Source organism: Scyliorhinus torazame, chromosome 8 (genome assembly GCF_047496885.1).
Source record: "Scyliorhinus torazame isolate Kashiwa2021f chromosome 8, sScyTor2.1, whole genome shotgun sequence".
NCBI classification, from domain to species: Eukaryota; Metazoa; Chordata; class Chondrichthyes; order Carcharhiniformes; family Scyliorhinidae; genus Scyliorhinus; species Scyliorhinus torazame.
In genome coordinates this window covers 111,664,578-111,680,869 of record NC_092714.1, presented here as the reverse complement: position 1 = coordinate 111,680,869, position 16,292 = coordinate 111,664,578, and the positions used below count along the sequence as shown (strand labels likewise).

Sequence of the window (16,292 nt, the reverse complement as noted above, 5' to 3'; positions counted from 1 at the left end):
TAATAGAATTTTTAGACTTAGCGGCATTGGGTATTTGGTTGTTGCTTCTTTTGGGTTTGTGGAGGTGCGGATGAAAAGGTTGGAGTACTGTTAACTTGTACATAAATGGTTGTATTGGTGTTATTCTGAAAAACTGTTAACTAATTTTTTTTTTTTTAAATTAAATTGGAGGGACAGGTTGGGCAGCAGGGGATATATTTTGTCGTGTATGAATCTGGTTGAATATTTTGTTTGTAAACTGAAAATTTGAATAAAAATATTTACTATATAATGGGCAGTTATTCACATTGCTAATAGGAAACGGTAATGGTCAAGAGATGCTTTTGGATTCTTACTTTGCCACATATATATTAATGATCTAGATCTTTGTATGCAGGGGGACATAAAACTTGGAAGCACTGTAAACGGTGAAGAGGACAAACATAGGATTCCTACAGAGCAGGAGTTCATTCGGCCCAGCAAGACTGCATCAACCCTCCCAGTACCCCACCTAATCTGCATATCTTTTGACCTTAAGGAGCAATTTAGCATGGCCAATCCACCGAACATGCACATCTTTGGACTGTGGGAGGAAGCCGGAGCAAACCCACAGGGAGAAAGTGTGAACTCCAGTCACCCAAGACCAGAATTGAAACTGGGTCCCTGGGGCTGAGAGGCAGCAGTGGACAGATCAGTTAGATAGGGGGAAACTGTTCCCATTCATAAAATAATTGAGAAAAGAGGGGGCACAGCCTTAAAAATGATTTTCAAAAGAAGCAAATGTGATGCGAGAAAGAACATTTTCATACAGAAAGCAGTTTGTATCTAGAATGTACTGCCTGGGCACGTGGTGGACGCCGATTTAATAGAGCCATTCAAGAGGACATGAGACGATTATTGAATAGAAACAATGTGTTGGGGTATTGGGGAAAAAATAGGAGAATGGCACTTATCTGCACCGTACCACTTGTGATATTTCATTTTAATACGCAAGCACTATATCCTTGAAACTAAGCACCAAAATCTAAGATTGATTTTCAAATTAACAAAATAAACAAAGACAGGCAATATTGTGGTCGTCCAAAGCCTTTATTAGACAGAACAGTACCAGTATTTTCTGACCCTTCGGCATAATGCCACAAATTTGTGTATCATAAGTAAACAAGCTGCATAAATAACAAAACTCAACAGATCCAATTTGTACTTGCTGCTCAGTACGTACATTAGTTGGTAAATATTAATTCCTAGGTGGTTAAATCTGTTCAGTCATTTTGATCATCATCCCAGTCTTTCTTCTGTGCTGGAGGTTTGGGTCCACCTGCCTGTTTTGCCATTATTATCTGCAAAGAAAAAAAAGCATCCAAGAGGGTATTGATCATAAATTAAGACAAGCAAAGTTTCAGATTTGCACAGCTATCAACAGAAGAACAAATAAAAGTCTGTGGAACAGTTAGTGAAAAATAAATAAATTATTTAAGCTTTTGCAGGTGGAGTGCAATATTTTTACATCATACTCTGCATTAATCACTTCAACAAGTTTATGAAGCAACTAAAAGTTTAAAATAGATTCAATAAAATGCAAAAGTGGAGACAGGGCAGCAATCTGGAGTTATGCAGAAAAAACAGACTCATTATTTAGAGATGGACTACAATATAGTGTGTTTATAAAGCCCTTGTGCAGATCTAAACCTGAACTTGGACAAACAAATGATAGAACACATTTTGTATCGATTTGTTAACTCGGTACAAATATGACGTTTTTGTGCATTTTTTCTCAAATGAACAGTGAATTGTCCTCGCACAGCCATTATGGACTTCAATTCTACTTGCCACTATACGCAGTTTTCAGCTGCTGTTGCTGTTTCAATCACTAAAGCAGTAACATTAAAAAAACTAGTACATTTTATGTTTAGATGTATAAAAACAAAATATAATTTTTAAAGCGACAAAAGAATTTATAAATGCACTGTATTTTGTGATTCCATTCAAGTAAATGACCTTACAAAAAATCTTGAATGAGGCCAAGATCAATAGCAAAGAATTTAATTCCTGTTTGAAAAGGAAAAGGTAATTTATGTTGAAATGAATGCATCATACAAATCAAATTCCAAAATCTTATTATAGAGCTACTCTATACAAATACATCAAGAAGAAATTGCATCCGAGCAATCAGGAAAAAGACAGCAACCTGACAATATTTCTACCACTTGTATTGCACCCGAGGATGGTGGTGGGAAATTTTTTTATATCACGATTTCCTCAACTCACAGCACTGGCAGGCATTTGACTATCAGCCCACTTAACTGTGCTTTTTGTGTGAAGGGTGGGGCTATGTTGAAACAATTATTCCACAAGTGTCTCTGCATTCCTCTCTATTGTTTTAGGCTCACCACTACCATGTGCCAAAAAAATTAGTATTCTTTAGCAAAGAAAATGAACTGCAGATTCATTACAGCTACTCCCCTTCCAAAATTTCTCAATTTAATGATCTTAGGAGGAAGATCAGAAACTCAAAATCAGACACCTGAAAATTAATTAATGGTTGCTGTGGATCATCCTATTATGGAATATCAATTCTATGTTTAATGCCATTCACCCTACATTTCAAAGTAAAGTATTGCTTCTTTGAAAGCTCTGCTTGATAAAGTCACGTATAAGTGAGTCAGAGATCAGAAAATTCTACGTTAATCAATGCCAAATTAGCTGATCTCAACCAATAGTATCCACAATTGGCATTTGGATCCAAAGAAACAGTTCAAAATTAATTGAGGCTCCCACTCCCAACTGCAATCCATTGCACCTTGCCAGAAGTGCACGTATTATATTAGACAAGGACATCCAATAACTCGGTGACATTCTGAAGCTCATCCAAGAAGAATGGGCACTTGGGCAAGTTCCAAAAATACCCATGGAACCGCACCCCAGATTTTTTTTAAAAATCCCAATGTAATTGCACATATCCTTTTACTTTCTCCACAAGAGTGGTAAACCAATAAGAAAATATTTTAGAACGTTTACAATTAATAACTGCAAACAGGAATAAAATTGAAATGCCTGTTTTGTTAAATATTGAACTCAATTAGCTTCTCCATCATAAACTAAGGATGAATTTGCTTTGATGCTGTTCCATGAAATTTAGACCATTCTGAGCAAAGACTTAAATCATTCAGAGGGGTTAATATTTTAAAATCTTGCACAAAGTGCTGCAAAAGACTCAAATACCAAAATTAATTTCTGGGATCTAGGCTTGTAGGTTTATATTCTCAAATATGCCAAACCCTGTAACACACAATGAAACCTAAAGCAGACTATTTGTATAACAGAAGCAACAGAGATTCAAAATCTTTCAAATACATCATCATCACTCTGGGAGCCACTACTCACCTGGTCTACTCTTAGAACAGTTACAGCAGCATTTGTAGCCAGCTTTATTCCCCAGTATTTAACCAAGTATGGGTCTAATATTCCAGCTTCAAGCATGTCCTTCAGGCCTGAACCTTCACCCTGAAAACAAGAATATGATAAAAAAAAAAAAAATCAGCCACTCAACTTAACCATTTAGGAAGAAAAACAATTACTGGGTTTCTTTTTGGAAAAAAAACCTGATAAATCACAATGACCTGGTTTAGTGTTTTTAATCTATGAATTGAGAGAGATGCTACTAAAATTACAATACCTACCGGTTTCAACAAGATGTACTTTTTGAAGTAACTCCTTCGTTTATTTTTAGTTTTTGGCTGTTAATACCAAACCAAAATTAGCAGCATGGTAGCAAAGTGGTTAGCACAGTTGTTTCACAGCTCCAGGGTCCCAGGTTCGATTCTTGGCTTGGGTCACTGTCGGTGTGGAGTCTGCACATTCCCCCGTGCATGGGTTTCCTCCCACAGTCCAAAGATGTGCAGGTTAGGTGGATTGGCCATTCTAAATTGCCTTTAGTGTCCAAAAAGATTAGGTGGGGTTACTGGATGAAGGGGATAGGGTGGAGGCGTGGGGCTTAAGTGCTTAAGGGCCGGTGCACTCGATGGGCTGAATGGCCCCCTTCTGCACTGTAAATTCTATGTAAAATGGCCACTTGGGACTAGTTTTGGTAAGTAACAATACTGTGGCACCATGACTTCACGGAAAGACTTATCACACAAGTGTCTGGTGGTAGATGCACAAATCATTTATATAATAGATTATGCAACACATGATAATTAACACAAAACATTGAATGAAATTATTCAGCTAGCAAGCAGAAACAGCAGTTTCTATGCGTTAAAATGCAGTGAATTGTTTTGAGTTAAATCACATGAATGTAAAGTGCTGGTTATGAGTTACGAGTTAATGTTCATTAAAGTTAAAGAAATGTAACCACCACTTATAGCACAACATAAAGCAGCAGTCAGATCAAAAGTCAGAGCCTTCAGAGAAATCAGAAATGTATCATCAATTTTCCGATATTCAGCCCATCTTTCGTCAGCTAATATAATAAATCCACAGCTAATCACAATTTATTTTATGATGCCAATTTTCATCTACCAAAACACGAGGCAAACTAAATTCACGTAGGATTGTACATGAGATGGTTGAAGAGATTTTCAATCCATCTGTATGCGCTAGACGTTAGCCAAGGTTCCAGAGAAAGACAGTGCATCTACCACTGGTGAGGACGTGAGACTGAACCAAAAGGCATTCCATTCAGAATATCAGTAACTGCTGCAAAGGCCAATGAATTACCTCAATATCAAATCCAATGTTTTTGTTTCCTTCCTGATGTACTGCATACAATTTTGAAATTATTTCATTAGCCCGAATGCCCGAGTTCGCAACCAAAGCTCGTGGAATACTTTCAAAAGCTTCTGCAAATTTCTTGATGCCATATTGCTCAAGACCAGGACATGACTGAAAATAAACAAAAGAATCAATTATTAATTCCTTACTGCAAATTCCTTAAAAATTGAAAACTGATAGTTTCCTTCCATACCTCTCCGTAAGTTGTGATCTGCTTAGCCAGCTCAATCTCAGTTGCTCCTGCGCCTGGTAAACAGCGTTTATCCTATAAATTATGTATTGGTTAGTAAGAAAGTATATCTGAACAAGTTAAACTGTGCAATGAGTGTTAAGTGAAATATAAGGATCTACGGAAATGTAAGTCCTATCACTGTAAGGTCTATACAGGAATTACTCTTCCAGTCAAAACCAGGAAGGAAGTCAGAAACTGTATAGACTCAGTTGCCCCCACAGCAGAAACAAAACCACTCCAAAGATGAATAATTAGTTTGTAATCTTTAAATTAGAGAATACTTGGTCAATTTGTGTTCCATAGATATAGACATACAGCTGAAGAAATGAAGGAAATTACAGGCATCCTTACTTCAATTATCAACCCACCAGCTTCCAACAATAAGTTTCAAGTCTTCACATATCATGTAAACCTTGGATGATGACATATACAGATCCAATATCCCCAAACCCGGCAGAAAAGCATTAGAAGTGGAAATACTCCTGGGTCGCACGGTGGCGCACTGCTGCCTCACAGCACCGAGGACACAGGTTCGCTCCCAGCCCCGGTCACTTCCCGTGTGGAGTTTGAACATTCTCCCCGTCTGCGTGGTTTCACCCCACAACCCAAAGATGTGGAGGGTAGGTGGATTGGCCATGCTAAATTGTCCCTTAATTGGAAAGAAGTGAAATATTCCAATCGACTTGAAGTGCCCAGTATACAATACCTTTGTGAGAACTTTAAAAGTGTTGACACCATCATCGACTGCCCTCTCAACATCATCCATTATGTTATCTGTAGAACCACGGACTACAATTGTGGAAATTGCTCCATTTTCGTTCTCTGTAATAAGGCATAATCCAACAATTAGGGGTTATGTTCTAGTAGGTAATGGTTTCATTTTTGTCCAATCTAGGAAGTAGAAAAAGACAATCCTGAGTAGAAGCTTATGTGATGTGCATAAAAACATTCATTTTAGGACATTTGAGTCTCGTGTGCAAATTTGGACAAAAAAGATTAACTGCACCATCTCTACAATACATGTCACGTTATAGGTCATGGAGGAGTCTCATGTGCAAATTTAGACAAAAAAGATATCGATTAGTTGCCTTCTATTAAAATTGATAATGAGTACAGTAACTGGCCCAAGGTACAACTTAAGTTAATTTTTTGCATGAGAAAAAGTTCCACACTTCAAGCTGTAGTGGAATTGTAAATACACAAATAAAAAAGCACTACAAGACACACTTAAAAATGAAAGTCAATGCATGACCAATTAAAAGCAGGGACAAAAACTGTTGATGTTTATATTTTCTGTAAATGACAGATTATGGTCAAGTTTTCACAGAACAACTAGGGATCTAGTATAATGCTTTGAAAGACTGTCAGCTGTAACTCAATTGGTGGTAGCACACTCGCCTCTACATCACAAGGTTCCAGGTTCAAGTCCCAATCCAGGGCTTGAGCACAAAATCAAGGTTTGACACTCTCAGTGCAGTACTGGGGAGAATAGCACTGTCAGAAGTGCTATGTTTAGGATGAGATGTTGATCTGCCCGTTTGAGTGGAAGTAAAACATTCTGTCACTATTTCAAGAGGAATGGTGGTATTCCAGACGCCCTTCCCAATGTTTAACCCTCAGTCAACATCACAAAAACAAATTGTCATTCCAACATTACTGCTTATGGGATTTCACAGAGGTCAAATTAGCTACCGCATTTCCTACATTACGAGTGGCTTCAGGTCCAAAAGTACTTAATTGGCTCTAAAGTGCATTGAGATGTCCAGTGGTCTTGAAAAATGCTACCCAAATCCTTTTTTATTTTTAAGTTACTGTTTTGAGACTTTGTCAGAACTGAAACAAAATGAACAAGCCTTTCACAAAAAGAAAAACAGCAAGAAAACAACCTTTTTGGTGGAGGAGGGAAAGGTTTGGCAGATAAAGTTGATTTTTTTCTCAGCTGTTTTTAAGTGCTATGCCTGTACTTTTACTTACCTTTATATTTATCTACAAATTCTGACTGCTTAACGTTTGCTGTTTTTGTTCCTGTTTGCCTGAGCAAAAATCTTCTGCTTCTTTACCCATTCCATGCAGAGTTGAAGCAACCAAAAATGTTATTTTACCTGAAAAGTTGCCTCAGACCAGATTACATCAACGGTTCCCACACACCTCAACAGCCAAACTGAACTCACCCACAGCATATTAATGTTTATGTCACTTGTGTTTCATTAAAAAGTATATTTCATTGAAGTTTACATTGAAATATATTTAAGTGACCTTGAAAATATTATAGACATTTGAAACAGATTTTTGTTACCTATTCAATTGGTGCAGTGTTTAAATCCACAAACTTGGAAAAAGTAGATTAAAAAATAATTGAATACATGTAATACACTATGTAGCACATGTTCACTCACTTCAGAGGAAAGACTGAGATGAACTACCTCAATGTAGTCAGCAGTTTAAAACAGGTTCACAATAGAGGTGACAAAACATATACTATTGATGACAAGATGACAGAACTATATCACTTGTGATTGGTTGTACCATCAGCCGACAAGGCTTTCACAGGTGTCTGAATCAAAGAGGTCTTGAGAATATAATACTTTGAGCTTATCAAGAGAATAAGCTTATTGTTGACCCAAGAACACCCATATTTCGGGTCACAGGAAGCAAGAGTTTCCATATTAAAATATATTTTTCCAATAGATTTCAGGGAAAATTGTACCATGAACATATTAATAATTTATAATCCATGTTCAAAACAACTCACCATGCTTAAATATCACCACCTGTGTATCGCCAACTTCTGACAAATAAACACTGTCACAGTATCCCATTTCTTCTGGAGTAGGTGGTGTCTGAAAAAGATTTAAAAAAAAACAACATTGGATTGGATTTGTTTATTGCCACGTGTACCGAGGTACAGTGAAAAGTATTTTTCTGCGAGCAGCTCAGCAGATTATTAAGTACATGGGAAGAAAAGAAAATACATAATAGGGCAACACAAGGTATACAATGTAACTACATAAGCACCGGCATCGGATGAAGCATACAGGGTGTAGTGTGAATGAGGTCAGTCCATAAGAGGGTCATTTAGGAGTCTGGTAACAGTGGGGAAGAAGCTGTTTTTGAGTCTGTTTGTGCGTGTTCTCAGACTTCTGTATCTCCTGCCCGATGGAAGAAGTTGGAAGAGTGAGTAAGCTGGGTGGGAGGGGTCTTTGATAATGCTGCCCGCTTTCCCCAATCAGCGGGAGGTGTAGATGGAGTCAATGGATGGGAGGCAGGTTTGTGTGATGGACTGGGCGCTGTTCACGACTCTCTGAAGTTTCTTGCGGTCCTGGGCCGAGCAGTTGCCATACCAGGCTGTGATGCAGCCAGATAGGATGCTTTCTATGATGCATCTGTAAAATTTGGTATGGGTTAATGTGGACAGGGCGGACTTCCGGTTGCGGCTATGCGTGGGTAGGTCGTACGTTCGGCAGCTCCCGCCGTGAACAGAGTTTTGGGCCTTTTGAGGAGCCCCAGGGGCACTTGGACGACGAATCCCAGTGTGGGAAGGCAGCAGTAAGGTTCCCCCAGCATTGCATGGAATGGACTAGGAGTGGAGCGGTCAAAAACTGATCTTGGAGGAGAGAGGAGAACGGGCGCGAAAAAGTAAAATGGCAGCAGGCGGAGACCAGGCAGCGTGGGCGCACTGATTGCGGGAGCAGCAGGAGTTCCTGAAAAGCTGCTTTGCGGAGCTGAAAGCAGAGATGCTGGCCCCAATGAAAGTGTTGATTGAGAGGCTGGTGGAGACCCTTCCAAGAGGCGGCGACTAGAGAGGTGCAGTGGAAAGCCTCTGAAAACGAGGAGGAGATCCTGGGCCTGGCGGTGAAAGTGGAGGCGCTGCATAAAAAGTGGCAGGAAGACTTCCGGGTGCGGCGATGACCAGCTGAGTCGCACGTTTCGGCAGCTCCCTGTGAAACGGACTTTTGGGCTCTTGATAGGAGCCCCAACGGCAATTTTGACGGCTAAAAACACTGTGCGGTAAACCAGAAGGGAATCCCCCCTGGATACGGATGGAAAAAGGAGGAGAAAGTGGCCGGATTGCAGTGGATCCTTTAGAACAGCGGCAAGGAAGGCAAGCAAAAACCAAGATGGCTTCGGAAGGTGGCAGTTTAACATGGGGCCCTGAACAACAAGAGTTCTTGAAATGCTGTGTGGAAGAGATAAAAAAGGAAATGAAGAAAGAGCTGTTGGCCCCGATACTACAGGCGATCGAAGGGCTAAAGGAGGAACAAAAGACCCAGGAGCGGGAGCTTCGGGTCGTGAAGGCAAAGGCAGCCGAGAATGAGGACGATATACAGGGCCTGGTGGTGAAGACGGAGATGCATGAGGCACATCAGAAACGATGTGTGGAAAGGTTGGAGGCACTGGAAAACAACGCAAGGAGGAACAACCTGAGGATTCTTGGTCTTCCTGAAGGTGCGGAGGGAGCGGACGTCGGGGCATATGTGAGCACGATGCTGCACTCGTTAATGGGAGCGGAGGCCCCGGCGGGTCCGTTGGAGGTGGAGGGAGCATACCAAGTGATGGCGCGAGGACCGAGAGCAGGAGAAATTCCCAGAGCCATAGTGGTGAGATTCCTCCGTTTTAAGGATAGAGAAATGGTCCTTAGATGGGCGAAGAAAACTCGGAGCAGTAAATGGGAGAACGCGGTGATCCGCGTTTATCAAGACTGGAGTGCGGAGGTGGCGAGAAGGAGGGCGAGCTTTAATCGGGCCAAGGCGGTGCTTCATAAAAAGATGATAAAATTTGGAATGCTGCAACCGGCAAGACTGTGGGTCACATATCGAGGGAGGCACCACTACTTTGAGACGGCAGATGAAGCGTGGACTTTTATTGTGGAAGAAAAACTGGAATGAGCGGGTTATTAAAAAGAACGTTCGAACAAAGTGGTGGGGCGAATGTGGGGGGCAAAGAGGGGTTTTATGTACTAATCCTGCGATGTGGTAACTTTTCTCTCTCCCACAGGTGGTGATGGGGGGAGGAGGGGAGGTGGAGGAGATGGGGCGTTGGCCATTGGGGGCGGGGCCAAGGGAGAAGCGCGGGCTTGGTTCCCGCGCTATGATAATCATGGCGGGAATAGAGAAGCAGGAAGGAGGGGGCGTCGCACGGTGCGAGCCGAGGTCACGGGGGGAAGCCGAGGTCAGCCAGAGTTTGCTGACTTCTGGGAGCAACATGGGGGGAGTAATTACGCTAGCGGGGGGGTGGGGGGGGGGGGTGGGAGGGGGGAATTACTGGGTTGCTGCTGCTGGGGAGAGGGGGGAGCTGGTATGGGAGAGGATGGGCGGGGGGGGCACCGCCTGGGGGAGATACAGCTGCGTGGGAACCGGGTGAGGAGCTGGAAAAAGGTGATGGCTAATCGACAAGGGGGGGGGTAGGAAGCCCCCCAACTCGGCTGATCACGTGGAACGTGAGAGGGCTGAACGGGCCGATAAAGAGGGCACGGGTACTCGCACACCTTAAGAAACTTAAGGCAGATGTGGTTATGTTACAGGAAACGCACCTGAAACTGATAGACCAGGTTAGGCTACGCAAAGGATGGGTGGGGCAGGTGTTCCATTCGGGGCTAGATGCGAAAAACAGGGGGGTGGCTATATTAGTGGGGAAGCGGGTAATGTTCGAGGCAAAGACTATAGTGGCGGATAACGGGGGCAGATACGTGATGGTGAGTGGCAAACTACAGGGAGAGACGGTGGTTTTGGTAAACGTATATGCCCCGAACTGGGATGATGCCAATTTTATGAGGCGGATGCTAGGACGCATTCCGAACCTAGAGATGGGAAAGCTGATAATGGGGGGAGATTTTAATACGGTGTTGGAACCAGGGCTGGATAGGTCGAAGTCCAGGACTGGAAGGAGGCCGGCAGCAGCCAAGGTGCTTAAAGATTTTATGGAGCAGATGGGAGGTGTAGACCCGTGGAGATTTAGCAGACCTAGGAGTAAGGAGTTCTCGTTTTTCTCCTATGTCCATAAAGTCTACTCGCGAATAGACTTTTTTGTGCTGGGTAGGGCATTAATCCCGAAGGTGAGGGGAACGGAGTATACGGCTATAGCCATTTCGGATCACGCTCCACACTGGGTGGACTTGGAGATAGGGGAGGAAACAGGAGGGCGCCCACCCTGGAGAATGGACATGGGACTAATGGCAGATGAGGGGGTGTGTCTAAGGGTGAGGGGGTGCATTGAAAAGTACTTGGAACTCAATGATAATGGGGAGGTCCAGGTGGGAGTGGTCTGGGAGGCGTTGAAGGCGGTGGTTAGAGGGGAGCTGATATCAATAAGGGCACATAAAGGGAAGCAGGAGAGTAAGGAACGGGAGCAGTTGCTGCAAGAACTTTTGAGGGTGGACAGACAATATGCGGAACCACCGGAGGAGGGACTGTACAGGGAAAGGCAAAGGCTACATGTAGAATTTGACTTGCTGACTACAGGCACTGCAGAGGCACAATGGAGGAAGGCACAGGGTGTACAGTACGAATATGGGGAGAAGGCGAGCAGGTTGCTGGCACACCAATTGAGGAAAAGGGGAGCAGCGAGGGAAATAGGGGGAGTGAGGGATGAGGAAGGAGAGATGGAGCGGGGAGCGGAGAGAGTGAATGGAGTGTCCAAGGCATTTTATAAAAAATTATATGAAGCTCAACCCCCGGATGGGAGGGAGAGAATGATGGGCTTCTTGGATCGGCTGGAATTTCCCAAGGTGGAAGAGCAGGAAAGGGTGGGACTGGGAGCACAGATCGAGGTAGAAGAAGTGGTGAAAGGAATTAGGAGCATGCAGGCAGGAAAGGCCCCGGGACCGGATGGATTCCCAGTCGAATTCTATAGAAAATATGTGGACTTGCTCACCCCGGTACTGACGAGGACCTTTAATGAGGCAAAGGAAAGGGGACAACTGCCCCGACTATGTCTGAAGCAACGATATCGCTTCTCTTAAAGTAGGAAAAGGACCCGCTACAATGCGGGTCCTATAGACCTATTTCCCTCCTAAATGTAGATGCCAAGGTCCTGGCCAAGGTAATGGCAATGAGAATAGAGGAATGTGCCCCGGGGGTGGTCCACGAGGACCAAACTGGGTTTGTGAAGGGGAGACAGCTGAACACGAATATACGGAGGTTGTTAGGGGTAATGATGATGGCCCCACCAGAGGGAGAAACGGAGATAGTAGTGGCGATGGATGCCGAGAAAGCATTTGATAGAGTGGAGTGGGATTATTTGTGGGAGGTGTTGAGGAGATTTGGTTTTGGAGAGGGGTATGTTAGATGGGTGCAGCTGTTGTATAGGGCCCCAGTGGCGAGCGTGGTCACGAATGGACGGGGATCTGCATATATTCAGCTCCATAGAGGGACAAGGCAGGGATGCCCTCTGTCCCCATTATTGTTTGCACTGGCGATTGAGCCCCTGGCAATAGCGTTGAGGGGTTCCAAGAAGTGGAGGGGAGTACTTAGGGGAGGAGAAGAGCACCGGGTATCTTTGTATGCGGACAATTTGCTACTATACGTGGCGGACCCGGCGGAGGGGATGCCAGAAATAATGCGGATACTTGGGGAGTTTGGGGATTTTTCAGGGTATAAATTGAACATGGGGAAAAGTGAGTTGTTTGTGGTGCATCCAGGGGAGCAGAGTAGAGAAATAGAGGACCTACCGTTGAGGAAGGTAACAAGGGACTTTAGTTACCTGGGAATCCAGATAGCTAAGAATTGGGGCACATTGCATAGGTTAAATTTAACGCGGTTGGTGGAACAGATGGAGGAGGATTTCAAGAGATGGGATATGGTATCCCTGTCAATGGCAGGGAGGGTGCAGGCGGTTAAGATGGTGGTCCTCCCGAGATTCCTCTTTGTGTTTCAGTGCCTCCCGGTGGTGATCACGAAGGCTTTTTTAAAAAGGATTGAAAAGAGCATCATGGGTTTTGTGTGGGCCGGGAAGACCCCGAGAGTGAGGAAGGGATTCTTACAGCGTAGCAGGGATAGGGGGGGGCTGGCACTACCGAGCCTAAGTGAGTATTATTGGGCTGCTAATATTTCAATGGTGAGTAAGTGGATGGGAGAGGAGGAGGGAGCGGCGTGGAAGAGATTAGAGAGGGCGTCCTGTAGGGGGACTAGCCTACAGGCTATGGTGACAGCCCCATTGCCGTTTTCACCGAGGAACTACACCACAAGCCCGGTGGTGGTGGCTACACTGAAGATTTGGGGACAGTGGAGACGGCATAGGGGAAAGACTGGAGCCTTGGGGGGGTCCCTGATAAGAAACAACCATAGGTTTGCCCCAGGGGGAATGGATGGGGGATATGGAACGTGGCAAAGAGCAGGAATAACGCAACTGAAAGATCTGTTTGTGGATGGGAAGTTCGCGAGTCTGGGAGCGCTGACCGAGAAATATGGGTTGCCCCAAGGGAATGCATTCCGGTATATGCAATTGAGGGCTTTTGCGAGGCAACAGGTGAGGGAATTCCCGCAGCTCCCGACGCAAGAGGTGCAGGACAGAGTGATCTCAAAGACATGGGTGGGGGATGGGAAGGTGTCGGATATATATAGGGAAATGAGGGACGAAGGGGAGACTATGGTAGATGAACTAAAAGGGAAATGGGAAGAAGAGCTGGGGGAGGAGATCGAGGAGGGGCTGTGGGCAGATGCCCTAAGCAGGGTAAACTCGTCGTCCTCGTGTGCCAGGCTAAGCCTGATTCAGTTTAAGGTATTACAAAGGGCACATATGACTGGAGCACGGCTCAGTAAATTTTCTGGGGTGGAGGATAGATGTGCGAGGTGCTCGAGAAGCCCAGCGAATCATACCCATATGTTTTGGTCATGCCCGGCACTACAGGGGTTTTGGATGGGGGTGACAAAGGTGCTTTCAAAAGTAGTAGGAGTCCGGGTCGAACCAAGCTGGGGGTTGGCTATATTTGGGGTTGCACAAGAGCCGGGAGTGCAGGAGGCGAGAGAGGCCGATGTTTTGGCCTTTGCGTCCCTAGTAGCCCGGCGAAGGATATTGCTAATGTGGAAAGAAGCCAAGCCCCCGGGGGTGGAGACCTGGATAAATGACATGGCGGGGTTTATAAAGCTAGAGCGGATTAAGTTCGTCCTAAGGGGGTCGGCTCAAGGGTTCACCAGGCGGTGGCAACCGTTCGTCAAATACCTCGCAGAAAGATAGACGGAATGGGAAAAAGAAGGCAGCAGCAGCAGCCCAGGATCCGGGGGGGGGGGAGAGAGAGAAAGAGGAACCAGAAGGACTCTCAGGGTTGTTAATATATACTGTATAGTATGTATAGGTCGTTGCTACAGATAATTATATATTGGACTGTTAAATTATATTTTTGGAGAGTGTTACTTGTGACAAGGCAGTTGCCTTATTAGGGCTAGTTTTCATTTTTGTTATTTATTCATTTTTTGTTTATAAAATAGATCATTGTTATTTGTGTTGTTATAATATTGTGTAAAGGATGCACAATGTACTGTGTTGGTTGACCAAAAATTTTCAATAAAATATTTAATTAAAAAAAAAGTGGCAGGAAAAGTTTGAGGACCTGGAGAACAGGTCGAGGAGGAAGAATCTCCGGATTCTGGGTCTATCTGAAGGTGTGGAGGGGTCCGACATTGGGGCATATGTAGCCACGATGCTGAATACGCGAATGGGCATGGGAGTCTTCCCGAGGCCCCTGGAGCTGGATGGAGCTCACAGAGTCCTGCCAAGGCAAATGTGCTGCCAAAGGCCATAGTGGTGAGGTTTCACCGCTTTACGGACAGAGAATGCGTCCTGAGATGGGCGAAGGAACGGTGTAGCAGGTGGGAGAATATGGAGATCCGCATCGACCAAGACTGGAGTGCAGAGCTGGCTAAGAAGAGGGCAGGATTCAACCGGGTCAAAGCGGTTCTCCACCAAAAGGGGGTGAAGTTCGGGCTGTTGCAGCCAGTGCGATGTCAGGTCACTTTTCAGGACCGCCACCATTATTTCGATACGCCTGTTTAGCACAGGGCTAAATCGCTGGCTTTGAAAGCAGACCGAGGCAGGCCAGCAGCACGGTTTGATTCCCGTAACAGCCTCCCCGAAAAAGCGCCGGAATGTGGCGACTAGGGGCTTTTCACAGTAACTTCATTTGAAGCCTACTTGTGACAATAAGCAAATTTAATTTCAGGAGGCGTGGACCTTTATTCAGAACAAAAAATTGGCTCAAACTAATGGTTTGCTGTGGGTTTTGGGAAAGCTGGGGAGTGGGAAGGGGTGATTGGATGTGATAGGTGAGTTTTAATGGGCATGGGTACTGTTTTGGAGGGGGCCGCTCCTCGCGTTTGAAGAGGGTGGCAGGAGGCCCTGGGTCGTCGGGAATTGGGGAGAGGCTGCAGGAGGAAGGAGCTCGCCGTAGAAAACCGCAGGCTTTTTTCCCCGCACTAAAGGGTGGGGCGCAGACCGGCGGGAGGGGTTGTGCCGGAGGGCTGTCCGTATCAAATTGAAGGGGGAGGGGGAGACTTTGACGGGGAATCGTTGGCAGAGGCGGGAGCGGCTGGGGTCAGCAGACTTACGGGAGTGCAATGGGGGGAGCAAGGGGGCTAGTCAGTTTTTTAGCCGGGGAGGGGGGACTGGGTTGCTGCTGCATTGACCGAAGGGGAGCTGGAGGTAAGAGGGAGAGTCGGGGCGGGGGCCCTGCGCCTGGGGGACTGGAGAGTGCGGAAGGCGTGGCTGGCCTAAGAAAAGAGATGGCTAGTCGGTGGGTTGGGGGGGGGGTGGGGGGGGGGGGGGGAGAAAGAGAGATCTGGCTGATCACATGGAACGCGAGGGGACTGAACAGGCCGGGCAAGAGGGCCTGGGTGTTCACGCATTTAAAGGGACTGAGGGCAGACGTTGCTATGTTGCAGAAGACGCACTTGAAGGTGGTGGATCAGATCAGGCCGAGAAAGGGGTGGGTGGGGCAGATCTTTCATTCGGGGCTGGATGCGAAGAATAGAGGGGTTGCAATCCTGGTGAGTAAGCGGGTGTCGTTCGAGGCACTGAACATTGTGGCTGATAATGGGGGTCGATATGTGATGGTGAGTGGTAGGCTGCAGGGGACCCGGGTGATGCTGGTGAATGTGTATGCCCCAAATTGGGACGATGCAGGGTTCATGAAGCGCATGCTGAGTTGGATCCCGGATCTGGAAGCGGGGAGCCTGATAATGGGAGGGGGGGAACGGACGACTTTTAATAGGGCACTGGACCGATCCAGGTCGACCAAAAGGCCAGCAGCGACCAAAGTTCTCAGGGGGTTTATGGATCAGATGGGGGGAGTGGATCCATGGAGGTTTGCTAGGCCGGC

At 45.4% G+C, this 16,292-nt stretch overlaps 1 protein-coding gene across 1 annotated transcript in view; it reads right to left on the bottom strand.

Annotated features, from left to right (window-relative positions):
• Window positions 1-1,049: 1,049 nt before the first annotated feature.
• The window catches only part of cct8 (chaperonin containing TCP1, subunit 8 (theta)), a 28,282-nt gene continuing 13,039 nt past the window's right edge, over window positions 1,050-16,292 (bottom strand). Inside the window, exons 10-15 of the mRNA XM_072514028.1 lie at window positions 7,737-7,824; window positions 5,691-5,806; window positions 4,946-5,017; window positions 4,699-4,863; window positions 3,364-3,483; window positions 1,050-1,319 (exon numbers count right to left, since the gene is read on the bottom strand). Of these exons, the coding sequence (XP_072370129.1) occupies window positions 1,242-1,319; window positions 3,364-3,483; window positions 4,699-4,863; window positions 4,946-5,017; window positions 5,691-5,806; window positions 7,737-7,824 (639 nt within the window). The 3' untranslated portion in view covers window positions 1,050-1,241. The remainder of the gene's footprint in view (window positions 1,320-3,363; window positions 3,484-4,698; window positions 4,864-4,945; window positions 5,018-5,690; window positions 5,807-7,736; window positions 7,825-16,292) is intronic.